At 45.5% G+C, this 25,948-nt stretch overlaps 1 protein-coding gene across 2 annotated transcripts in view; it reads left to right on the top strand.

Annotated features, from left to right (window-relative positions):
* Positions 1-25,948, top strand: part of ABCA12 (ATP binding cassette subfamily A member 12) — a 104,078-nt gene that overhangs the window by 24,091 nt on the left and 54,039 nt on the right. Inside the window, exons 1-9 of one of the 2 annotated variants that reach the window (XM_019290951.3) lie at positions 19-415; positions 4,209-4,302; positions 16,137-16,284; positions 18,525-18,613; positions 19,641-19,750; positions 20,483-20,668; positions 21,514-21,692; positions 24,651-24,763; positions 25,851-25,947. In XM_019290951.3, coding sequence (XP_019146496.3) covers positions 347-415; positions 4,209-4,302; positions 16,137-16,284; positions 18,525-18,613; positions 19,641-19,750; positions 20,483-20,668; positions 21,514-21,692; positions 24,651-24,763; positions 25,851-25,947 — 1,085 coding nt within the window. In that variant the 5' untranslated portion in view covers positions 19-346. Of the gene's footprint in view, positions 1-18; positions 416-4,208; positions 4,303-16,136; positions 16,285-18,524; positions 18,614-19,640; positions 19,751-20,482; positions 20,669-21,513; positions 21,693-24,650; positions 24,764-25,850; position 25,948 lie in introns of those variants that run through there. The other variant, XM_039554693.1, reaches the window with a different exon arrangement.

Raw genomic sequence — 25,948 nt, 5'->3', positions numbered from 1 at the left:
TATCCATTTTATCGGTTAGGGCTTGGACAGGGAGCATCCAGGAGAGGCTGGATATTGTAATTAACACAAGTGGAGGCAGGCTGCTGCATCTGCCCGCCCGCCCGGAGAGGAAGAACCTGTTGAATTTGCTAGGAGCTATTGCTGTGAGGACAAGAGCCACAGTTCCTGGGAGTACAGCAGCCACAAGTGGATGGAGTAGCTGCTTCAGAGCTATGCTGTGGGGAAGAGGCAGAGGCCTGGATATTGGACACTGTATGCCCTTTTGGGTTAGAGCCTCCACTTTTGCCTCCTAAGCACGGGGAGGAGGAACACGCAGCCCCCTCACTTTCGGTCGCGTCAGCCAAGGATGGCTGCGCTCTCTCAGCACCTCAGGATCCTGCTCTGGAAGAACTGGCTGAGTGTCAAGAGGCAGCCGGTGAGTGTGGGAACACAGGAGTGCAGGAGGGGGAACCTGGAAACACCGGGAGCTGAGGAGTGAGGGGGGCACTGCAGGGAGGGAGGTCGTGCTGTTAGAATGGGAGGGTGGTGGTAGAGGCAGAAGGAAGGAGGGGAATGGCATGGAAGTGAAGGTGGATCTTGTGTTGGAGCTCATGCATGAGGGCTCAGGAGTTCAGATGGAGTACCATGGATGCCGCTCTTGTTCCCTCGGGACAATGTCTGTGCAAACAAAACCATGCACAGACTCGTGGGCAGCTCTGAGTTAAGGCTGCAGTTCTGTACCTGCTGCTGTGTGAGCAGACCCTGTGGTTGGTGTACAGCCTCTGAGGAGCACCCGGGATTTGGGGGTGATGGGGGCTGTCCTTACACAGAGCCATTTGTAAAGGATGGATAAAGAAAAAAGTAGCTCTGAGAGATGCAGGTAGGACAGATTTCCAGTGCAGTCCAGTGTGCTGCAAATCAAACACCCCAATGGTCTTTCTTTCCAAAAGACAAAGCATTGCCAGCAATGTCCAGAGAGTGATCTGAGCTGCAGCAGCAGCAGGGAGGCAAATGTTTCTTTGGGAGGCATTGCAGGGCCAGGCAGAGTAGTTTTGTCCCAGACCAGTTTTGGTACAGCTGCGTGTGGTATTTTCAGGAGAAGCCTGGGCAGTTCAGGGAGCTGTACCATAACCTGTGCTCTGGTAACCCAAACATGGTGGGGTTTAAACTTGCCTTGGTGGAATGGATGCCTTGGCAGGCACAGGAAATGCTGACCAAAGAGAAATGTCCATGGAGGGCATGATGTGAGGGTGAAGTGAAAGGCCTTGTATGACTGTGTGCTTCTGCAAGGTCTGTTCCAGCTCACCCTGCCCTATCTCTTGGTTTGGGGCCTGATTCAGAGAGGTGCTGAGTGCCTCTGACTCCTCCTGGTGCTCCACTGGAGCTGTGGATATGCTGTTCACCTTAAGAGCGTTCCTCACTGCTGCAAAATACACTCTTCCTGAGATGCAGAAGAATCCCAATAAATTACCTCTAATTTCTCAAGAGAAATTGTAACAGCCTTGTTAAAAGCAGAAGGCTTGGGTCCCTCTTAGCTCTTGTGTACCCAGAGTAAATGCCAACTAAGCCCTACCTGTGCTTCTGACTTGCTGTAATTCTGGCTTCCTGTGGAGTTGAAATATCAACTCTGTAGAACTGAAATGTCAATTAAAATAAAAATCTGGCCACTGCTGACTATTTTATGGCATGCATGCCTTGCAACCCTCCTTAATTTCCTTCTCTTGCTCCAAATTAGGGAGATTGCTCAGACTGGAGAGGGTGTGAGGAGGTAAACTCAGATCTTTTTGGGAGCAAAGTTGGGCCTGAGTGCCAAAGGGAACTGGAGATATTGGTGCCTCTTGCATGCTGCACTTCATTATTTAAACAGAGGCAGGAGAGGGAGAGAAAATGTGCACTCACCCAGAGATCCTAAGGAAGCTCTGAGAGATTAAATCAACTTCTAGCAGTGAAATAATCCAGCAGCTAAGGGATTATGCAACCTACATCACAGTTCTTAATGTCCCAAGAGCCAGGTTGGTTGGGGTTCCATTCGAGTCAACATGTTCCTCCTGCAAGCAGTTTGGCCAGGGTGGTTGTCTTGTTTTTGTTCACTGGAAATGCCTGGGACAGTGAGAATACTGTGATGTTGCAACTGATGTGCCCAGCTACTATTAAACCCAATTAAGTCAAAGGACAGAGATACCGAGGGAAGAGATGTCTGGAAAGTGAGGAGTATAAGCACCATTTTAGCTCAAAATGGGGAGGGACAACGATTTTCCTGAGTAGGAACAATCAGTATTCATTTATTGTCCCAGGAATGTGACAGATGTCTGGCCCTTCCTTTAGGCAGCTTCTGACTAATATCAGTTTCTGTGCTGTTACCCCATAATTTTACTTTAGCCTGTGTGGTGCTAAACAAGGAGGACACATTAATAATACCATTTGCATGCGAATTAATCACAGTTAAACTGCATGTTTGGGGACTGATTATAGGGAAAGCATCTGATATAAAAAATTACTAAAATATGTCAGTGTCAGTGATGGATCTTGTTACAAATTGGCAGTGTATACATAAAAAGCAGGAAGGGTACTGTCTGTCAGAGCTAAAATGTTGCTGAATGCTGAAATTATAGGAGCACCCTGTGAAGCGGTGTGTGGGGAGGTGCCTCGTGGTTTGATGTCTGTCACTTGCCTATTTTGGGGCATGAATTTGCTCCTACTTTCAAGCCTGTGTCACCTCATCAGGGATGATAGGGACGGAGCTGCTGTAGAACAACCGTCTTTAAGCTGAATTGCTCTCCAGGATTTGTTTGTCTGTCTGTTTGGCTTTATGTTCCAGTGAGTGTTACAGGAACTGAAAACACGGTTATGGGCTTGGAATTACTTTGGAAAAACAGTTTTGGGTAATATGTGCTGATCTGAAAAAAATAGCAACACAACAATGAAAAATGGGATTATTTTGAAGAAAGACATCTTTGCAGTTACAAAAATTGGCACTAAGATAGAACAACAATTTTGTAGCACAGAGTAGTTTGAGCTTAACTACTGATGGATGGAAAACTCTTAATCTAGTAGGCATGGGAGCAAGCTAGCCAGCTAATGCAAAAGCAGGGGATTATTTGAATAATTGCGATTTCCTAGCTCACAAAACTCCAAGGTTTGTGTTTTAAGATTTTGGGCCTCCTCCCTAGATTGGTTTACCATACTAGATGATTAGCAGACTGTGTTTTTTTATTTCTTGTCCACTGAAAGGGGCAATCCTCGTGTCAGAGAAAAGAGTTCTCTACATGTTCATGTGTTTTTCAACATGCTAGACCAATTCTACATCATTTCTCTTCCATCTTAGATTAGATATTAGGAAAAAATCTTTCTCTGTGAGGGTGGTGAGGCCCTGGCACAGGGTGCCCAGAGAAGCTGTGGCTGCCCCATCCCTGGAAGTGTCCAAGGCCAGGTTGGACGGGGCTTGGAGCAGCCTGGGCTAGTGGAAGGTGTCCCTGCCCATGGCAGGGGGGTGGAACTGAATCAGCTTTAAGGTCCCTTTAACCAAAACCATTCTGGGATTCATCTCAGCTCACCTGTATGGACTGCTACAGTCTGGAGATGGAAAGGTGACACGGATTTGGGCTGCTGGGGTCAGAAGTTCTTATAAGGGATCTTATCTTGATGATGGGTGTTCCTGTGTGCCTTCTGTAGGCTGGCTGCACAACTCCATAAACCCCTTCCTTTACCATCTTGTAAATGACCACTGGGAAAATCTTCCTTCCAGCTCTACCATGAGGCCCAACTGTTTGTGAAGAACAGCGAAATTTTGGGGGAAAAAATGCTGTAGGCTTGTCAAACACTTTAATTTTGGGGTGTAATTCAAACAAAGTTCTATTAACCCATAATCTCACTGAAAGTGAAACCAACCTTTCACACTGCAGCTGCTCAATCTTTCAGTTGGTGCTTCTCAGCGTGCCTTTACTGTGACATAGCAGTGTCTTAAAGCTGGGTAAACACTGTCCCCCATAATTATCAGCCAGACTGAAACCTTGTGCTGTTTCCAGCCTTGTTATTTGCTCTTAAAATCTTCGGTAGTTTTTCTTCCTGAATAGATAAAGCTTGGATTTTAATTGTATGCATACCAAGACAGGTGTGATTTACAATGCACCTTATAACTCATTTAGGGCACCACTTGTACATTCCAGACAGGCTCTGGGACGCATCAGTGTGACAAACGTAACCGATATATTTTCATTGCTGTTTTATAGGTATGGTCGTTTGTTTTAATTTCCTGGCCTGTGGTTGTTTTCATAATCTTGGCCATTATCCGTCTCAAATTCCCTCCAGAACCACAGCAAAACTGTAAGTAACTGGTTTGGTTTTATGTCTGTGGGGTTTAGTTCTCATTTCAGTGACTGATGTGTTCATTTGATGTGTTTTGTTACTTTTACAAATTTGGCTCCATGTAGTTTCCAGTGGAGATTTCCTGGGATGCATCATGCTGTAAATAAAATGTGTGTGTTCCTCTGAGGTTGTTTTTGCTCGTGATTTTTTTTTTTTTTCCAAATTAGCTTTATAATTAGAAAACAACTTTAAAGAACTGTCTCATCGAGATTTATTCGGATACTGCTGCGTAGACAGCAATATAAATTTCCAGGATAAATGGAGGGAGAAGAGGGTAGCTGGGGGAGATCTTACTCAGTAAAATGAGTGAGGGCAGAGGCTGCAAGTGTGATTATGGAGGTGAGGTAGAAACATGACACTGGTCAACGTGAATGCCACAGGCAAAATGTGCACATTAAAGGATCTTGCTGCTAAGGCTCAGCTGAAGAGCAGTAACTTGCTTGGCTCCTGTGACCTGATGGTGTAGGTGAGCCCTTGTAATAAAAGTAGCAGCTCTTTGGGTTGGTCAGTAGCTGTTGGGGGTCAAATGGGTGAAGAGTTTGCACAAGCTGGTTCTTGCTTGCAGGCCTTGCTCCTTGGGTCAGGAAGTGCCCATCTCAGAGCAGGGATGCACTTGGATGTGCGCTACAGCACTTCTGCTGATTAGTGAGTCCTTGCCGCCATCAGAAGCATGTCCCAGCCCTGGGCACTTTTGTTCATGAAGTTACAGAGTAAAGCAGAGCAAGGCGTTTATCCAGGTGGGAGCTTTTTTACCTTTCACAGTGTTAGTTTTGAGTTGAATCAAATCATAGAGCCATAGAATGGTTTGGCTTAGAAGGGACCTTGAAGATTTTCAACACCTGGCTGATAGCAGAGGCACTGCCATGGATGACCCACATCAGGCTGTCATGGACCTGGCATGGGCAATGCTGGGGTTTTGTGTTTGGGGCAGGGAGACTGAGGCAGGAGGAGAGGAGACAGTGTCTGGCAGCAGAGGAGACAAGCAGCTGGCTCCCAGTGTTTATATCCCATGTGTCAGACGTGGTTGGGAGGGATCTGCATCTGACCACCGGGAATGTTCACCCTGGTGAGTGACAGGTGTGATTCTCTGATTAGAAACTCTTCGATCCTCTGTGACGTGTGAGAAAGGAGCACACAGTGGCCAATATCAGACATGCAGTTAGGATAGCCCATGTTACAGAGAGTTTACAGCCTAATCCCAGTGAAGCTTTGTGTGCCTCCTTCTGTAGGCAGGGATGGAGAGCCAGAGCAAGTACTTCCTGAAAGTATTGTAGGAATTCTGTAATGGAAAAGGACATTCTTGATGTGTTGGGATCATTTTTTAGCCCCAAGCCCATCTGCCATCAGCAAAAGACCTCTTTAGGCATGTTGTATATTCCACGTTCTCCCAAATTCCCTTGAACCAGTTGGAGCAGGCAAGACAGGACACGTACTTTGTGAAAACCCTGGATTTTGCCAAGTGTGGAAATGGCAAACCTCCCACGTTGCCCCAGCAGTTGTACTTCCTGTGCCCCATAAATCACATAAGTTGGATGTCAGGAGAGCCATCTGGATGGGGAAATATTTATTCTTTTATTTGTCACAGTTAGTAGTTTGAATCTGTATTTATTTGGAGCATTTTTCCTCTGGATGATCACATCTCTGCCTTAATGAATTAACAGGAATAATTTTAGGAACTGCAAGTAGCTCCATCACTTGTGCTTTGCAGGAAAGGGGAAGATGGGGCAGTATCTTTGGATGAGTTCCCTTTCCTTCTGCAGATTAATTTTATTTTAGTACAATTCTCAGTAAGTATGGGAGTAGGCGTCTGTCTCTCTTAGAAGTGGGTGATAGGAACTCTCTATTGCAAGAGAGGCTTTTTTGCTGGAAAATAATGGGTTTGGTGTATTCTTGTGATCCAGATGTTCAGAGACCATCTAAGAATCCCGAGGGGATAGAGAAGGCTGTTAACCAGAGCATCAAACACCCAGTCTCTGCTGCTGTTCTAGTTAAATAAGAACAGTTGCTTGACAATTACTCTTTTCCTATTTTTTTTTTTTGGTGACAACTGGAAAAAATGTATCAAACTTTTTGCTTGACAAGCAAAAGATAAATCACTTGGGAACTTTCCTTTTTGACAGAAAAGCAAGCAGGGGTGGACACATCTAGGAAGACTGTTACAGGAGGGAATTTTATTCATTTTATTCATAAAATTCACCTTATGCTGAGTTCCAGTGCCTGCCTTAAGACAGAATTGTTAAGTAGTGACAAGAAGCTGTTTCCAGTTCTGCTGTCAAGAGATTATTGCAGGTAGACAAAAGTCAGGAAGCACAGAATCAATGGCACAGAGATGGAATAAGCTACGCAGATGCTGAGGTTTGGAGCCTTAGAGATAACCCCACAGAAAATCCCACTCCGTAAGCTTATCTCTTGTATTCAGGGCCACAGAAATATCATGAAATCCTTTTTTTTTTTTTTTCCAATTAAAACAGCTCCAATTCGAGACAGTAATTTCTTCTGAAGGGCAGCTAATACACATTCAGTAGATGGAGGATTATGTGGAGAAATTACCTGGCAAATATCAGTCAAGAGTGAACAAATGGCAAGGGTTTCCTGCAGGAGCAAGTTGCTTGTGCTGAATTACATTGTGTAGCACTTAATGCAAAGGGAGCTTGTGCCAGGCTGAGCTTCAGAGGGAAATGACATGCCAAATAAATGTCACCACTCAAGAGATGCTCATAGGAGAACCAAGAACTGAGGAAAACAGGGAGCTGAAATCTGATAAATAATTTTCTTCACAACTAAAGCATCTTGTATCTAAGAGGTAAAAAAACCCTGTATCTCTTCTTTATTCAGGGATTCTGTTTGATGATGCGTTTCCAGGTCAGCAGAGATTGTTGTCAGGAGAAATGAAAAAGAGATTTCACTGCATATCCAGTTTCTGTGATGATCCCAGAGTCTTACAAACAAAATCCCCGCACAATTTACCATTCACATTGCAGTTGTGACTTCTGACCTTTTTATTTCAGCCTTGGTCTTTACTAGGAGGCATTGGGATGTGTATGTGTGGAACAGGAAGCTCTGGACTAGAAGCCTGCAGGTGAAAGCCCCTGGGTTTGATGGTATCATCCAGACTTTTGTGCCTGTTGTCACCTTCTTCTACAGTAGGGACAGAAGTCCCTTTCTATCCTACAGGTTTTAGCAAGGTATGGGAATTGTGTACGAGATACAATCTGTCCCTCAGGGCTCAGCCCACTCAGTCTGCAGAGGAGCCCAATTACGCTCCTTGCTTTAACGAGCCCTGTCACACCCTGTCACACCCTCCCCGCCCGCTTTCTTCCTCTCCTGCTGGCCTCCTCTCCCCTGCTGTCAGTTCGACCTCATCAGTATTCCCGGTCGGAGCTCTGCTGGGTGTGGTCAGTCCTCCACTTGCTCAGAAGCCCTGCTCAGCTGGGCTGTGGGGAAGGTGTGGGACAAACCTCACTCTGTTACACCCCGGGTGTACTCCTGCGGCACTCCCAGGGACAGCTGGGCTGTGCAACCCATGCCTCATTCACAGACAGTTCTTCTTCATGGACAGAAGCTGTGCTCTCGGGTCTGGTCTTAAATCCACCACATTCTGCCAGGGAATCTGGTGGATTCGCAGTGGAGCACTTTCTACCCTTCAGCTCTGCCCAGAATTTCCACCCAGATTTCCCCAGCGTTGTGGAGATGCCTGCAAGGGGGCATTGCATCCACTCAGAGATGTCTGTCAGAGACTCGGCAGCAGAGTCCTCCACGAGGCTGCTCTTTGCAGCCAATATTCTGGGGGAATATCATCAGAATTGGGCAGTAGGCTGCTGGCCAGTAGCAGCACAGCTGTTTGGGTCTAGCTTAGAGCCAGAGCTGTGTGGCACAACACTACGTAGGAACAGATACCCTGCTCTCATTCTTGGCTCCAGTGCTCCTGGGAGAAGGAAGGCCCAGGATAGGAGCTCTCTCTGAGCTACATCTCATTCAGTCTTACTGTGATGGGTAGCTAGGATTTGAACAGCTCCACAATTGGCTGGAAAAATCCGTATGAGCCCCTGAACAGAGATCTCTGATGCCTTAGAAGGTATCTCACTTGGAGGTGAGAAAACTCTGAAAATATGCTGTACTTTATAGGAATTTGCCTCATAGTTGGAGGGACCTGTACTCATCTCTTTTCCCAGTAATGTGGAAAAATTAATAGGTTCCCATGCTAATTACAGGGAGTTGGGATGATGGCTCAGCTGCACAGGCCACTCCATTCATTTGGATGTCATGGGTATTTATGCAAGTCATAATCCACCCCCAGGGTTCAGCCTATTCTGCACACAGACAAGCACACATCAGACTTCAGGCTCTCCTTCACCACTTGCCTGTGGTGGAGCAGCCCCACTGCTTGTGTTCCTTTACATTGCTTCATTGTCCTCCTTTCTCTACACATCAGATTTTTGTCTGTGCTCATCTGCAGTGATTAGCAAAATGCCTCATCAGGTCTCTGGCTTTGGCATGACCTTTGTTTTGTTTCATGCTGTTGTGCCAGGGAGCAGACTGCCATATAACCCTCTGTTCCATTAAAATAAAGCTGAAGGGGGTATGGATTGTATTAATTAACCCCACATTTGCTGGAACAGTCATACACATTGATCTCCTTGCATGTAGAAGCAGTGCCCAGCCATACAGTTTCTTGTCTTCCCCTTAGCTTGGAGACCAGTTGCCTAAAGAGAGAACTGTGATGTTTGTAACGCCTCCCTTGTCATAAATCTCCACACTTCCTTTTCTTTCCACAGACTCTTCCGCCTTCTGGGGTGTGACTGAAGGATGTTCAGAGTTGGAGATGGGAACTCCTGACTTACCGCTGTGTTTTTTCCTTCCTCATTCAAGCAGGGCCTTGGGGCGGTCACTTAATTCTAATTGACTTCCTGAAACATCTCAATCCAGGTGCTGGGATCTAAAAGGGCAGAAGTATTTTTCCAAAGGTGCTGAGCAGTTTGGCTTAGACTGAAATTATTAGTTGTTGGTGCCTGTGTTTCTGGAAAAGAGGTCACTTTTGTTTAAAGAATCTAAACCTGGGCTCTGGAGGCACTCAGCATTGAAAGATGGCGGTTGGGTAAACACAGTTTCTGTGCAGGTATTTTTTCAAGAGTCTAGATATGGATTTAAGCTTTTAGGTTCCAGCTTCTTGCTGGGCAGTGTCCTGACTCTCTTCTTAGGTCCTGTTTGTGTAGTCCCCTGCTGCTCATACAGACAAGAGCAAGCTGGCTGCGTTACAAGACCAGGTTAGCCTTGTCTGCATTAAATATTGCTTTTAAAAAGCCCTGTAGGAAAAGGGCTTGTTTGCAGTTCCTGCTTTCTCCTGGTGTGTTTGTGCTTCAGGCAGTGGAGCATCCCTTCCTAGCACTGCCAACCTCCTCAGCTCTGCCCCGTGGTGCAGACAGCAGCTGTCATTTCCCCACCTTGACTGAGTTTGCAATACCTCTTTGAAGGGTTCCAGGTTCCACCTCCCCTCCTTTGTTCTTGTCTTTGGTTTGGGGATTCTTTCTCCTCCCTTTACACCTGCTGCTCTTTGGCTCCTTTTTGATTTTTATGCTCTCTGTTCTTTATGTTCTCCCTGATCAGTCCGTGAACCTGTTGCGATCAGATCCAAGTGCTGATTTTTAATTTATTAAATAAGGAGGTGGAAGTGGAAGGTCTGTGGGCGAGCAAAACCAGCTTGCCCAGTCTTAATAAGCGTGGAAGTAGATGCTGTCTGCTCTGGGCTGGTCTTATTGCAGAGCCTGAAGTGCTTGGGGGAAGAATTAGGCAATGAAATGAAATGTTTCCTCCGTGGAGGCCACCGAGGGAGGGAGGAGCCTGGCTGTAAGTTGTCTGCTGCTTTGATTGCACTGTCGTAGGCAGGCAGCTGAGGACATCATGAGAAAAAAAGGATCCTGTTGCTGTAAAGATAAAAAAATGCGGGGTTTTGAATCTTACCCAGGCACCATGTGTGTCCTGGGGGAGGGTTGAGTGGAGTTATCTGGGGTCCTGCTGAGCTTTCATTTCAAAAAACAGGAGATGGAAAAGGAGGCTGTAGTGAGGTGGGGATCAGTCTGTGCTGCAATGTCTCAAGTGAAAAGATGAAACATCCTTAGATTGTGCCAGGGGAGGGGCCAGATTAGATATTAGAAAAAAAAAATTGCACTGAAATGTCACAGCAATAGAAGTGCTATGGCAATTAAATATTCTCTTTTAATAGGTAAGGCATAAGCCAGCTGGGTATTCACGTGTAAAAAGTACCCTGCTTAAAAATGAATCTCATCCCATAGATTTGATGATTTGGTTTAATTTTTGGAGAGAGGTTCAAAGTCCCAGCGTTAGCATAAAGCTTTCCACAAAAAAACCCAGGCAGCTGAAGTTGTTGCTGATAAATAGGTGTGAACAAAGCTGGAAACGAGCAGTTGCATGTGGTTGGAGGGAAACAGGATCTTTGTCATGTCATGAAACAGGCACTTTTGTCTTTTTGACTGTTGAAAAAGCAGAGGAATAAAGTTTAAAGTGGTGCTGTGTGACAATGAGGAAGACTAGAAGGGAGGCGAGGAGGTTGTGTGTACACAAACACAGCCAGACATTTGCCATGGAAAGTTGGGAGGAGGTCACCAGAGCAGGAAATATTCTCACCAGAAGTTTTGGTGACTCTTGAGATAAATATGGATCACAGCTGATAAACAGTTTGGGGTCTTTTGCTGCTGTGGGTTAGACCCCCACTGCTCAAGGATGATTTGAAGAGAGTGTCTAGGAACACAGAGCACAGAGTGTTCCCTCTGCTACGAAAGTCCTGGAAGGTTTAAGGTTTCTTCAGCCAGAAGCTGAAGGGGTTTAATCCAAGTAATCATATTTAGTAGCCACTGACAAATCCGTTTTTGTGAATTTGTCTAATTCTTTTGAAATCCGTGTCTCTATCCCATGGCAGTAAGTTTCACAACATTTTGATATTTGTTGCAAAAAGGTATTTTCGGTCCTGTTTGCCATTTACCTCCTGATCTCGCTGTGTTCTGCTGTGCCCGTGTTGTGAGGGGTGATCATTTTCTCACCCTTTTAATCACTGATTCCTGACTTTATTTATTTCTTTATCAAACCACATTTTGCCCATCTTTTCCCTAGCTGAAAAGTCCCAGCTATGATGTCCCCTCATATGATTTGGCAAAGATTGAATGCATTTTCAATTAAACACAATACTTCCTGATGAAGCCATTTGCTCATTAATGCCTCTAATTCTCCAGTAGGAGAGCTGAGGTTTGTATGGATTTTTTATGAACTGTGGGAGGAATTTGGAAGGACTTGGAGCAATGAAATGCCAGAGTGTGTGAATTCTGAAGGCAAGAGAATTTTTTCATGCCCAAGGAGAGTGGTGGTGATATGACCCTAAGCTAGGGGTGGATAGAAACCAGAAAAACTCGGCTGGGGTCTGCTGTGTTCATGGTGCTGTGCCTCTGATCTGCTGGATTCCTGGCTGGATCAGATAAATGGCTGGGCTCAGCTATAATGCAAATGCCAGAAACCTCAGTGCAATGGAAGCAGCAAAATCAATGTGGCAACATGAAACATGGTCCATTTAGGTTTAAACATTTGGGTCAATTTCAATTAATCTTACAGACCATAGTGAAATAGTAATTTTCATCCCTCTTGTATGACATTTAGAACCACCCTGACATTTCTCATTGTTATTATACCAAGCACCTTTACCTGAAGAAAACAAAATGGTTTTGCTCATGTTGAAGGGAAGTGTGCTGGAATTTACAACATTCAGAAAAATAGGATAAATTAATTTTCTTTGTTTTTATTCTGGATGAGAGCAGATGGGGAAATGCCAGAATTTCCAGTGGCATGCGAGCATTAATTGGTATCTTATGTTTATTATTACTGCTCTGCATGCCTTGTTTCTTTCCAGCTCTTGGAGATGTGGCTGGCCTGGTTAGATGCTACTGAACAGGGAGAACCAGCCCATGCAGCACCAAGCCTTTGGCCTCCTCTGCCCTTTGGGATGCCTGTCTTTCCTTCAGTTTTGGAGCCCTGCTTTTAGTAGGGATAGGAAAGCAAAGCTCTCTGTGAGAAGGCACAGTAAAAGCCTCTGGGCTTGAGATTCTGCTGCTGGCAGACCCAAAGTCAGTCTTTACTAACAGGATACAGATCTGGGCTTGGATTTTGATTGCAGAGGTGTCAATTTGACCAGAAGTGTGAGAGGGTGACCTCTCAGCTCAGACATGTGGCAGCAGTGGGTGCAGTGATCTCTCCCCCTTGACTCACAGGCTCCATAGTAAAATCCCCCAAGGGAAATTGTAGTTTTAGCAAATTAAGAGGTTTAAAGCTAAAGGCAGTGGGGAGATTGAAAAAAGTTGTCATGTGTTGTGGATCTGTTCTGTTGTGGGATGTGGAATCATAAATTTGGGGCTGGGATATGGCATTGCCATAGATTTGAGTGGGAGAAGGAGCTGCCTGTGGAAGACCAAGGGATTCCCAACAGTAGAAATACTGCAAAAGTCTCCAGTGGGGGTGTTACACTTCAGATTGGGAAACTATTGCCATGGGAGGGCTGTCCTTTAAAATTTGCAGAGCAGGTACAACTCTCCTTCTGTCACATTTCCTAGCTGGTGCTTACACTGTGTACTGATGTCACTGACGTGCTGGATAAACCTCAGCCAGGGCAGGGACAGGTAGTTACGGAGGTCTCCTGAAGCTGCTTCCTCCCTGGCCATCCAGGCAGTGGTTCCAGGGCCAGCAGGGAATTTGTTGGTGTGGGCAGGACCGCCCGTGTGGCTCTGTGGGGTCACGTCTCCTCACCACGAGCAAGGGGATGGAGGGAGGGAGGATGGAGCAGGGAGAGCATTGATCTCATGACTCGCCTTGGCATCAGTAAATTCCTTCCTTTGCAGGATGTAGGGCTGAGAACCAGCATGGGTCTAACTCACACCACATGGAAATCTGGCCCAGACATTTTGGAATTTTCTGTGTCATGGTCTTTCTCAAAAAGCTTCCTTAACTCTCTAACTGCTGTCAGAGCCCAGGCCTCTTCCAGAAGAGTCCTCCCTGGCACTGCCACTGCCCCTGTGCCAGGAGCATCGTGGGGTAACACTGGCTCATGCCTGCAGTGACTCAGGGATGGATCAGGCCCCATGGCTGCATCCAGCCACCAGCAAACTGCTCAGCATCTGCTGCGAGCTGGCAGAGCCTCGCTGAGTGCCTCAACCTCATGGGCCAACGAGCTCTTCACAGGCATTGTGCCACCACCACAAGTGGCAGCACTTCCAAACTTCAGGTCACAAGTTCCTGGCTCTTTATATTTGAGGCTGCTGTTTCAAAAGAAAAGAAAGAGCCGATACCATCACTGTGCTCTTACGCTGAACACCTCGCTTGTGAAGAGCAGCTGATTGTTTAATTGCCCACTTAGTTCAAAGTGTGCCACCTTTGAGTCCAATTCTAACATTTGTTATTGCTGTTTGTACCTCAAGGAAGAGTCTTCCTCTGCTCTGGATTCATCAGGATCTCTTTGGTTAATCACCTCTGTAAACTGTCTCTGGAGAAGACCAGTGCTCCCCAGACCCATCTTTGTGTTCCCTGTTCAGCCTTTCCCTGAGGAGTTACACAGCTTTAGCTGCTCCTGGTCTACTAAGAGACATGAGCTTATCTCCTGGCCCTGGTGGTCGTTGGTAGATGTGGAGGGCAGTGAAGGGTGGAGCCGTTTCCCTCCTAGCTCCTACACATCATTGTGGCTATGCCCTCCATCCCAGGTCTCATGGCTTCCCACGTCTTTGACGCTTCATTCTGGTAGGGACACCAATCCAGTGAGGTCTGTAGTGTGCATTTTTGAATTGGTGTGCAGGTCAATGCCCTGCATGGGAATGAGGATGTGGGAGATCAGAAGGAAGATGCGAGGAAAATGTCCGTGTGTGCCGGGTTGTAATTGGTGATCCCAAAGGGCAAACACCACAGACATGGCAGGGATATTCACACAAGGGTGCTTCCAGATTAAAGTGTCCTGCTCTAAAGTTTCCCTCATGGCTAGCAGGTAAATTACCCTGCAACACGTTTAGAGTGGTGGATGCTTGGTCCTGTGGCCCCAACACCAGAAGTTCTGCCTGTAGGGATAAGAGAGCTCTTTTACTGCCCTTGGTGCTCTGTGGTTACCAGGAGCTGGTTCAGCCAGCTGTGTAACTCCTGAGGGAATGAGGGAGGGAAGGGTGTAACTCCTGAGGTGACTTGAGGGATGCGGGGAGTGTTGGGGGAGCTTCCCATGGCAGGTAGCCTTCTCCTCTGGCAGCATCCGTGTCCTCTAATTTTCTCTTGTACACCTAACTCTCCACTGAGGTGTAGAAGAGAATCACACCACCATCAAAGTGGGTACCTGTACCTCTGCAGGTCTCAGAGGCCTCTGTGCCACTTGCTGTCTTGCTCAGTGGGAGCTCCTGTGCTAAACCATGAGCTCTTGTGTTCATGTGCTGAGGAAAGCTCAGGAAAATCCAGTCTCCATCCAGGAAACCAACAGCCATGGACTCCATCTACTCCTGCCAAGGCTTCTGGGAGCATCTGGGGTTTGAGCACTGCTCTAATGAATAAATGTTGTACAAATGTAGCACCGTGTCCTTGGTGAAGGGGTGAGAGATAAAGCTGTGCCTGGGTGAGAGTCACAGGGCATCTTTGAAGACTAAAAGAGCAAGGTGATCAATTACCACAAGCCTGCCTGCAGGCCTTTAGCAAATCTGGCTCCTTTCCATAGCAGAAATAATAGCAATGTCCTTTGCCAGGTAATTTTCCAAATGATTATTTTAAATAATATGTTGCTGTGATCCAGCAAAAGAGTTTGAAGATTTATGGGAGCATTTGTCTCCAAGAGGAAGAGCAGCCGTGAACTCTGTGGGCTGGCAGCGAGCAGCACGGGGCAAGTGGCACATAAAACACTCGAGTGTCTCATTGCTCAGGTCCACTCTGTGTCTGGAGAAACGGGAGACAGGGACACAGAGCTCATCCCTCAGCACTGGCTGCCGGCATCCCAGGTCACCAGGCAGATGGTGCTGGAGCTGCTCTGAGCTGGGCGGTGGTGATGGATTCCTCCTCTGCCTTCCCAGGGCAGCTCTGCACAAAAGGCAAAGGATGTTTGTTGGTCCTGGATCCTCTGCCCCTTCCTGTGGTAAAAGCTGAGACAAAGCCCTGTTTTAACAGCCTGGCTTGGAAATAGAGATTGTGGTGTTGCATAGAAGCCAGTCCAAGTGTTGGAGAACACATTCTCATGGGTGCTTCAGGTTACTCTGGCCATGTGCCTGCTTTTATTTCACTTCACTTTTTAAAGACAGAATTAGGATATCTTAATCTAAGGGTTTTTTTTTTTTTTGTCATTTCTTGCCTGTTCTTGGATCGTGGAGTGGAGGGGGGAAATCTGCAGTTGCTTCAGGACTGACAGGTATCCTATGAACAAATAGCTTGGCTCTTCTTCCTATTAACTGGGACCCTGAACAACTGGGTCTAGTGGAAGGTGTCCCTGCCCGTGGCAGGCACGTTGGAACTGGACAACCTTCAAGGTTTCTTCCAAGCCAAACCATTCTATAATTCTATGATTAAATAGCCTGTGATGGCTTTGTCAGTGTTGTGGAGGTGCTTATAGTGGGATTTGGCAGATGACACTGCCTGGGTGGAGTCAGTGAAAGGAGCCTCAGTGAAACTGAGAATCTGTCCTGTCGTTTAGGAAGGGAAAATAGCACATCCTGACAGAAACATATGGCCAAAAAGTGCGTGTCCTCATCATCATAATGGCATTTTCTCTCTCTTTCTTCCTCCAGGTTATCTTGCACCCCGAAACCTTCCCAGCGCAGGCTTCTTCCCATTCCTGCAAACAGTGCTGTGTGATTCCGATGCCAGGTGTAAGGGCACACCATACACACCAGAAGATCTGCTGCCGAGACTCAATGACATCTCATCCCTCAGACTGTAAGGGAATCTGAATATTTCCAGGTGTTAGGAACTGTAAAACAAAGCCTGTTTTGAGGGGGAGGGAGCATCCATGCATGTCTGCATGTACGTACAAGTTTGTCCATGACAGATACACCTCAACTACCTGTTCTAACAGATATCTGACACTTAGAAAAGAGAATATCAGCTGCAACATGGACACTTCAGAAATAATCACCTTAGGGAAAGCTCTCAGGAATGTGTCCACTGATTCAGGCTTGAATCTTCTGCTGAAGAGAATTTTGCTCCCTGAGAAAGCTCTTCAGCTCACCCAGATCAAAGCAAAGGAACTTTTTTTTTGCATGACTGTGGGTCAGGTCAGTGATAAGACTTGCCCCCAGAGCAGCCCAGAATGCTGATCTGCCACTGGGGAGGGATCAGTTCAGGATGCTTTGGCTGGAAGTCTGGATGTTAGTTCTGGAGCAACTGCTCTTTGAGCGGGCCCTCCAGGTGCCAGCCAGAACAGGTGTCCTCTCTGGAGGCTGTCAGATGTGTTGGGAAACACATGAAAAGGGAGAAACAATTTTTGCCCACAAAAGCACAGAGATTTGCAGTGTGGAGCTGGCTGGGCACGTTTTGTTGGAATGTCAGTTTGCTGAAATGGAAATGTTCAGCAGGAGCATTTCAATTTCTTGATGTTCCAATTGAAGCCAAGTAGCATTTGCTTTGAGGCATGCCAGCCAGGGTGGTTTCCGTGTCTCAGCTGCCCAGTTCTGACACACCCCCAGGGAACATGCCATGCTGAGACCTGGCTGGTTCATGGAGAGCTGAAAATCTGGGCATCTCACAATGGCCCTTGTTGCTTGTCTTTGCTCTCAGGTGAGAGGCTGCTCCATAGTGGTTGTGTCAGAGCCTGAAAATCCCTCTTGGCCAGAGCTTGAGAGTCTGAAGAGCTAAAATGGGCCTCACCAGAGAGCACATCAGGCAGGATGGGGCATCCTGGGGTTGGTGGCTCCTTAAGGATCCTCCTTAGTGCAGAGAGAGTGTAATTTCCTAGGCCAAGTCAGAATCTCTCCATGGGTGGGAAGGATGACTGAGGATGTGGGCGACTGAAGTTGCACAAGGTGAATCCTAATCAAATTCAAGGTCATGCAGCAGAAGAGAGGAGGGAAGGCAAAGCCACATGGAGACTGGATGCCTGGATTCACAGCTCCTTTCCTCAGTGTCATTGATTTTCCCTGGGCATGTTAAACAATGGTTCATTTGGGGTATTGAAATGAAGAAATGGGAGCTTCTAGTGCCAAAGCTGGAGGTCTTCCATGGGTTTCAGTAGCTACACATCCTTCTTGCTTTCTGTTTTTTGTTTCTGAAAAGCTGTTTAGGAAATAAGTGGTTTTTTCCTGCCAAATGAAAATCAAAGAATTTGGCCAAATTTTAGATCAAGAGTGTGAGTCATTAACAGGCATCTTGACCACTCTTGATGCTCAAAGTTGTCTGTGTGAAGTATCATTATAGATATGTGGCCATACCTACCCTTGTATGGTCAGTGTCAGCCTTACAAGGGAAAACACCTACTGTTAAGTAGCCACAGCAAAACTAGCAGGAGAGAGCAGAGTCTAAAACCTCAGGAAAAGATTCCTTGGGAAGGGGAAGGCTCCAGATGAATAGGAGCAGGATCCCCATGGGTGAGTTTGTCACAAAGTGTTTGAGCTGTGGCCCTTCACTACCTGGATAGATTATTTTGTAATACTCAGCTAATCGAGGCTGTTTTTCTCCTCTCCCATTGTGCGACTTACTGAAGCTCTTGTTAAGCTGTTTTATAACTTTCCCTAAAACTGTGTATAACCAGTGGTCAGCAGAGAAAATGGGTGAGGTTCTCACCTTTGATTCTGTTCCTTAGAGGCATTTACCAAAGTGTGCAAGGTGTTACTTGAAATTTCCCTTAATAAAAGGGAAGTCCAAAAGCCAAGCTCAGCAACAACTTCTTCCACCCTTTTCTCCTGTAGTGAAATGTTTGGGAAGGATGAACAGGTCCTGTTGCCTGGAAGGATTTCTTGGTAAGGCCATGTACTTTGTAGCCATGGTTCTGTACTTTTGCTTCCCCAAGATACGTGCCAGGCCTCCAGAAGGAACCAGGCTTTTGCATAAGCCAGATTTCGACACACCTGCCATGAAATCCGGCCATAGACACATTCTGAGTTAAGGCAGTAAAGCATAAGTTAATTATAAGAAATTCTGGGAGTTGTTACAGGTGTCTCTTTCATTCTTCTTTCCCCCAGCAAGCACAGGAGCTCATCCAGTGTAGCCAAGGACAGGCAGCCATCATCATGGAGTGTGGAAGGTCCGGAAAGCAGGAATGCTTCACTGGGTAGGTTACTCGCTGCTCTGGGAACGCTGACCTTTTGAAACTCTCTGGACAGAGCTGCAATTCTTAGAGCACTGCTGAAATGATTCATGTGTTTCATAGAGGCACGTGGCCATGGCCACGACATTAGTGTAAATTCTTGGGAACAAGTACAAGTAACTGTCTGTAGAAAAGACTTTGGAATTTGGCCAAGGAACCAGGATTAAAAGGTTGTGCTTCACAGGAGCAATGCAAGATCACAGATTGATTGGACATTAATTAGAGACCTGGCTGTTTGTGGAATATTGCCCTTTTACTGCCCACAAATTCTCCATAAACAGCTTATGATTTCTTTTCAAGTGTGTTTTTATCCACGGTTATCCAGCAAATAAGTTGTCTTCTGTGCCAGAGTGGATATTTATTGTTGGTGATGTTCTCCTCTGATGTGATTCTCTTTCCTGAAGGAACTTTCAGACTGAAAGTTACCATGAAATCATTACAATTATTATTTATTGATGGTAATGGCTGGTACAATCTGCAAGCCATCATGATGGATAGTCCTTTCTGCAGGGAGCTCACAATGAAGTGAATGATTACAGATTTGCATTTGCCTGTTCTGCTCCAGCCATTCACTGTTCCAATTAGCATTCCTGCCAGCACCCTCTGTGGTGCACAGACAGAAAAAGGCTGAATGCAAAAGGGACCAAGTGCAGAGGTGTGGGGGGGGGAAAGTAAATCAATGAACAGTTATGGGAGCTACTGACTCATGTTGATGCTCAGCAAGGATCTCAGTTCTACGTTTTATTAAAAAAAAAAATTAAAAATGATAGGTCGTGGCCCCATGTAACAAGTTACAGTGTCATCCAGAATGTAATTGTATCAGAAAAAAACCTGAAGTACTTACAGGATGCCACTGGCTGTACCTTTGGAAACAGATTAATAACAATGGTGCACCCAAAGCCATGTGTAGCTGTCCTCTGCAAGAGTTTTATGTAGCAAAGAGGTTTTAAAAGACATAAGTAAAATACAGTGTTTCAAACTGTTATTGCAGCATTTGGGGATTTGGTATCACATGGAGAGAAAAACCTTCAGAACATTTCATCACCATCCAGCTTGACTTCCAGCACCAACACGTTCAACAGGATCCTCAGTTTTGGGAAGGTAAGTCTGTATTTGCATAGTAGCTGAGTGTGAACATTTATGTATCCTCATACTTAAAGAATTAGAAGCTCCAAGTACCAACACACAGCTTTTATTGCTTTAGGATCTCTCCTATTATGTGAATGAGCTTTATTTTGGAAACATAGTGATTGTGGGTGGATTTTTAAGCTTTGTGGAAAGTTTTTTATCCTCTAGGCAGAAACCAGGCAAACCTTGGGACATAATACTATGAAATATAAAATATAGTCACACACAATACCCTAAGATACTTTGTTCAGAACTTGTGTGAGTTAAGGTGCTTGCAGTATATTTTCTTTCTTATGAAATTAAAGATACGGTGTCACAGGCTTTGACATTCAGGTATTTATTTGCCCATGACAGTCATGCAGTGGCATCAGAGGCACTGTGTTTATTATGTAGGTATCGAATATTTACAGGATCAATTCCTTTGTGACAGAAATTTGGTACAATGTAATGGACACTTTCTGTGTTTTGGTGTCAAGGCCTACGAACACTTATACACACATTTCTCTGTATAATATATGAGGAGTTTGAGAGGATTTAGTGACACTGTTCAGCTGTTAGAATTCTGCCTGTGTGTAAGTGCTTGTAACCACAATGCTTTTCACATGTCACTGCTATCCCTTAAAAAAAGCCTCATCACTGCCTTTAAAACCATCCCAAGTACACTGTTGCTTTACAGCTGCCCTGAATGTTTTGTTGTTCTTTCAGAACCAGCCCCAAAACTCCACTGCAGGGAATCTCAGGGCCCTGCTGTGTGAGGTCTTGTCGCGGTACCTGGCACATCCCGGTGCCACCGGAGGGAGCATGGCAGCCAATATCCACCACACCTTCTGCTTCACCCACTCGTCACTTCTGGAGTCGTTTGCCCAGGAGTTCAGGAGCCAGCTCTCCCAGGTGGGTGCCTGGGACCTTCCCTGGGGACTGCAGCTGGGAGTTGTTCCTTCCCTGGGAACTGCTGCAGCAGTTCACACACGTCAGGCAGTGTTTGGGAGCTACCACATGGCCCCTCGTGGGCAGGAGTTGCTCATCTCTGTTCCCAAGTGCAAGTAGGGCACAGTGAGGCTGAGTTAATTCTTGTGCATGCAGTTAGCCCAAAGACCTCCAAGCTGAGTACGTGGCTTGAAAGCCAAGGATCATCCAGCCATCAGCTCGTGGCCACTGAGGGTTCTCACACACCTGGGCCTTGCTTCTCCTCTTTGTTTGCCCTGCTGCAGTGACAGGTCAATAGAACAGTGTGAGGATGTGGTGTAAATAAGAATGTTTAAACCTTGGGAAGGCAATAAATTTAATTGTGTATTACCTCAGCTGTATAACTTCATCCAGTGACTCCTGCATCTGATCCAACAATTCATGATTGAAGCAGTAGTTGTCTTTGGAAAGCAATATAATTAAAGCAAATTAATCCTTTAAAGGTGAAGCCTTCTTTTTTTTTTTTTCTTCTTTGCCAGGGTTAGGATTGATATTAATTTTCTTGTATTCCTAGTCTTTGGATTCTTCAGGACATTGTGAATCGTAGGGCTTGTCTGAACAGAGAATTTATTGTACAACCTGGGGTGTGAAGGTAAAGCACAGTCACACTCTCAGTTATTGCCTGTCCTTTGAATGTATTGTTTGCAGATTTGCATGCAAGTACAGTGCCAGCTGAAAAACATAAAAAGGACCCCCCAGCAGCAAGGCTTGTGGTTATTAAACAATTTCTTCTGGTTCTTAAGTAATTTCATACGTTTTTATTTGTTAAGGTGCAGCACAACCCACAGTACCAGGAGACCTTTGTCAACGAAATGGTCTCATTTCTGAGGCTCGTCTCCCAAGTGCAGAATGACACCTCCCTGTGGCACCTGCTTTTGCTGGCCCCAGATGTGTTCCAGGACAACATGCAACTGCGAGACATAATTGATTTCCTTCAGAATCCAAACAGGTAAAATAGAGAAAATGGCAGGAGAAGCACTGAAAGTTGCTGGGTTTGTGTATTGGCCTCTAAGGACATCACCTCTCCTCTTGAGGGAAAGGTGTTACCTTAAAAGTGTGATTTGTTTGGGGAATGATGCAGCTCCACACTAATGCATCTCTAAAGGTGTCCATGGACTGTGAGCAGTGTGTTGTTTTTCAGTGACTCTTGTGTCATTCTTTTAATAGGAACTTGATATAAACTCTTGAGTTTTCTCCCAGCCTGCTTAGAGGCACTGTCATGCCCTTGTGCAGATAAAAAGCTGGTGAGTCACAGCCACTGCCTTTGGTGGAAGAAAAGCCCTCCTGGCTGGGTGAAGAAAGCAGCTGGCTGCTTCTTTCCAGAAAAGCTCAGAGCCAAGGTCAGGTTGCTTTGGAACACCTCAGGCACTTGTAGAGGAGCCATAATGTTGTTTTTTAAAACTGACTACCTAATCTGCTGCTGGTATAATCTTTCAGGACTGGTCCCAAGAGGGCAGAAAGGAGAGGGAGCCTAGTTTTCTAACATATGGGCTTTAACATGTCTGACTTGGAGAATAAAGTGCCAGTTATGCACTTGCTCAATGGTTATAGTTAACCATTATATATGATATGATATTTATTATATATATTATATTTAAGGCACAGCTGGCTTAACTGCATTATTTAACTGTGCTGAAATATTTGATGCAGTTTGCACCTAGGACAATAGAAATTTCTAAAACAGGCTTAGGCTTGAAATCCTTTTCCTGGTCTGTACTTGGGCTAAACTCTCCCTGATCTCCAGAAGACTTGAATTACTCAAGATTAAGGGACTCTGTTCCAAGTCATCTTCTGGATGTGTGACTGACCCTGCTATAAAATATTCTGGATAGTCCAGTTGTTACAGCACATGGAGGACACCAAGAAACAGCATTTTCAGACTGCTTTTTGTTTTTATCTTGCATACATGAGCAGTTGGGTAAAGATGTCAAAAGAAGTTGTAGAAACTTTGCCACTTTGATTGCACCCAGGCTTAGAGGGACTCACTTTTGATCGCTGGTGTGTTGCCAAGGCACTTAAAAACCTGTACATTTAATATCAAGGTAATTTTCCATGCTGCATTGTGAGACCCATGTGTAAGTTGTAATGTCCTTATCCTTAAAGGAGTCAGTAGCAGTGTGGCAAGAATTGTAATTTCATTCAGAAACGTTTTGTTCATGCTGCTGTTTCAGTCACAGGATTATTGCATTTGTTTGCATTTACTGGCTCCCAGAACCCAGCCTGAGAACCAGCCCTGTTTGAGTGCCCAGGGAGAATTAATATTTACTGTGCTGCTCTGCTTTGCTCTACAGCTGCAGAACTGGGCGAAGTTGTCATAGGCACGACAAAGAGGCACATAGAATTTCATCACCAGAACTGTGCAGTGCTTTTATGCCTGGCATCTGGCACTGTAAATGCATGAGTAAAGAGTTATTGCAAAGAGATTGCACAAATAGTACTTTTAATGATGCTTACAAAAGCACATCTTAGCGAGCCTGGCCACGTCTCTTACTCAGGCAGGACCGAACTCCTAAAGAAGTGCTGCACATGGGAATTTTTTTTTGTGGTAGAAATATGAAGGTATAGAAGAAAAGAACTTTTGCTCGTTGTGGCATCTGTATTAACCAAGTGATAAACACCACCACTGTGAAACAGTAACTTCCAAGTCGTGAATCCTATAGAAAGTTTAGCAGCCGATTTTATTACTCACAAAAACCTGTTTTGCAGACTTATTTCACGAATGTTCCTGTTTGTTGCTGTAAGATAGTTTTTCAGCTAAGCACATAGCTGAGCTTTTTCTCCACAGCCAAAGTCTGCAGAAGTCCTGCAAGACTGAAGTAAAAGGGCAGCAACAACACTTGTTTCCATGTTTGCTGCCTTCTGATCTGCGTGACATGCATCCTCTTTTGGCAGCCTGTGCCTGCCTCCTCCTTGGCTCTGCCATTGCTCAGCTAAATATGTCACTTATAACTGAGTTTCTTCCCCTCTAAGACTCTTACAAGCACATCTGCAGAATGAAAATGCCAAGCACCAAGCCTACGAAACCTGCATGGAGACGTTATGTTAAATTAGGAGAGAAGAGATCCCCTGTGCTCTGTCCTCAGTAGCAGCCTGTTCCCACAGATCAGTATGTATTTATTCATGTCACTGACATCAGCCCAGCCAGGTTCTTTATGTATTATGTACAGAACTTCAGGCAGGTGAGAGAGAGATGGTGCATTTCAGTGACCCCATGCCTACAGTGAAGAGCTACTCTTTATACAGGAGAAGCAAAAGGGACTAATAATCACAGTGAAGTTTTCAGTAACCTGCACACCTGAGCAGGCAGTCCTGTAAATGAGTTCCTCTGTGCTACAATATGCCTGATTATCAGCTTATTCCTTCCTAAGACTGAAAAACATTCCTTGCTTCCCTGTCAGCCCAGCTATTACAGCATAAAAGAGGAAAGAAGGAGAATTGGAAACGGCAACAGTTTTTTGTAATTGCTTCTTCCTTCCACAGATGTGTTTCCCCTCGGGATCCCTGCTCTCTGTGGAGCCTTGTCTCCTTGGTTCTTGGCTTTTTTAGGAGGAAATTCCCCCGCAGCAGTGAATGACATGGCTGGTGTGTCACCTGGGTGTTTTCTGAGACCTGCTGGCAGAATTTAAGTGGCCTGCAGATTGTACATAACTCTCTGAACAAGTGCACCTAGTGAGTGCCACACGTGTTTGTGCTAATATGATGCCATGGCCTTCCCATCAAAGCCCCTGGTGTTTGTATCCTGTGCATGATCAAACAAATAATTAAAAATAGGGGCTATGTCTTGTCTGTCAGACATTTTAAGAATGATAGGCTGTACTCCAGCTGTTTCCTATTAGAATATTTGTTCTATTTCTTCTCATAAACCTGTAACCACAATTCATTTTTCTTTCCCCCCCCCCCCCTTTAGTGTTGTGCTGGCAGCTCAGAATGTCTCTGCATCTCTTGTGGGTGATGATGGATTCAAAACTGTTCAGAATGGGGCTACAGATTCTCCACATACCCTGAACTGCTTGGAGCAAGGTAAGACTCCTCCATTGAGTCATATCTCTGCTGAAAACCTGTGGTGCTGAGGAGAGGCAAACTGCAGGCTAGTAAGTAACCATACAGATTGCACACATTATGCTGAGTTCAGGGCTCAGCGTAATGGATTCTTCTTTCAGCTTTTTACAAATGCGAGTAAAATGCCTCATTTCAAACGGAAAAGTAAAAAAGCTTGGTTTTGTCAGTAGACAATGAATTAACATGAGTTTGCAGCCTCAGTGGAAATGGGGAGCAGTAATGTTTTACCTTGATTCGCTTTTTTGGGGGATGATGTCAAAATCTGCCTCTGGTTGTGGGCTCTGTCAAACTCAGCTCGGTGTGTCAAGGCAGGGGCTGGGGCTGGGCTGCAAAACAAGCTTAAATTAGCTCTTCCTTTAAATCCCTGTCCCTTCCAGCAGAGACAGTGCTGGATATCCCCCTCTAACTGGGGATCTGTGAGCAGGCAGGGGAAAGGAACAGCAGCTAAATGCTACAAGGGACAGATGGGTAATGCTGTCTGTCCTCTACTTGTTTCATGGAGATTGTGGAAGTTGAGGTGGATAAGAAGAAAGATGAGATGTGCAAGTAGGGAAAACATGGAGAAGTGGCTGGTGAGAGGACTGGACACATGGGGACCTCAAGATGAGTGTAAATGGCTGTGGGAGACATAAATGATGCTGAAGACAGAGCTTATGTGTGAGCAGTAAAAAGCAACCCTAAATGAAGGGAAGGAAACCATAATAAATACCTGGCCACCTTACCCTGCATTACTGATAGCAAAGTGCTCCTAAAGCAGGAGGAGACCTCTGTTAGCGTCCAGATCACAGGAGCAGTGAATTGTTCCTGAGTGATTTCAGCATGCAAAGTAATTTCTAGGATGCCAGGCAGCATCCTCACTTCCCTCGAAAGGCCAGGAAGAGTTACACCCCAAAAGAACACTCAGATTTGTAACCAGCATATTGTGGCTTGTGGTAGGAGCCTAACTTCGTATGTGCACATTATCCCAGATAGATTTGCCATTGTAGCACTTCTCAGGTTCCAAAATTACATGATCTTTACTAATACACTTTTCACATTTTTGTTGTAGATAAAGAAAGCAGTTGGCTGACCAGATCTATTTGTAATTCCTTTGTTCACTGGAAAGACAATCACACTTTAGTATCTGAATTGGAGGAAGTTCTAAGG

This window comes from Corvus cornix, chromosome 7 (assembly GCF_000738735.6).
Source record: "Corvus cornix cornix isolate S_Up_H32 chromosome 7, ASM73873v5, whole genome shotgun sequence".
NCBI lineage: Eukaryota > Metazoa > Chordata > Aves > Passeriformes > Corvidae > Corvus > Corvus cornix.
The sequence above is the reverse complement of the archived record's forward strand: the minus strand, read 5'-3'. Positions and strand labels throughout refer to the sequence as shown.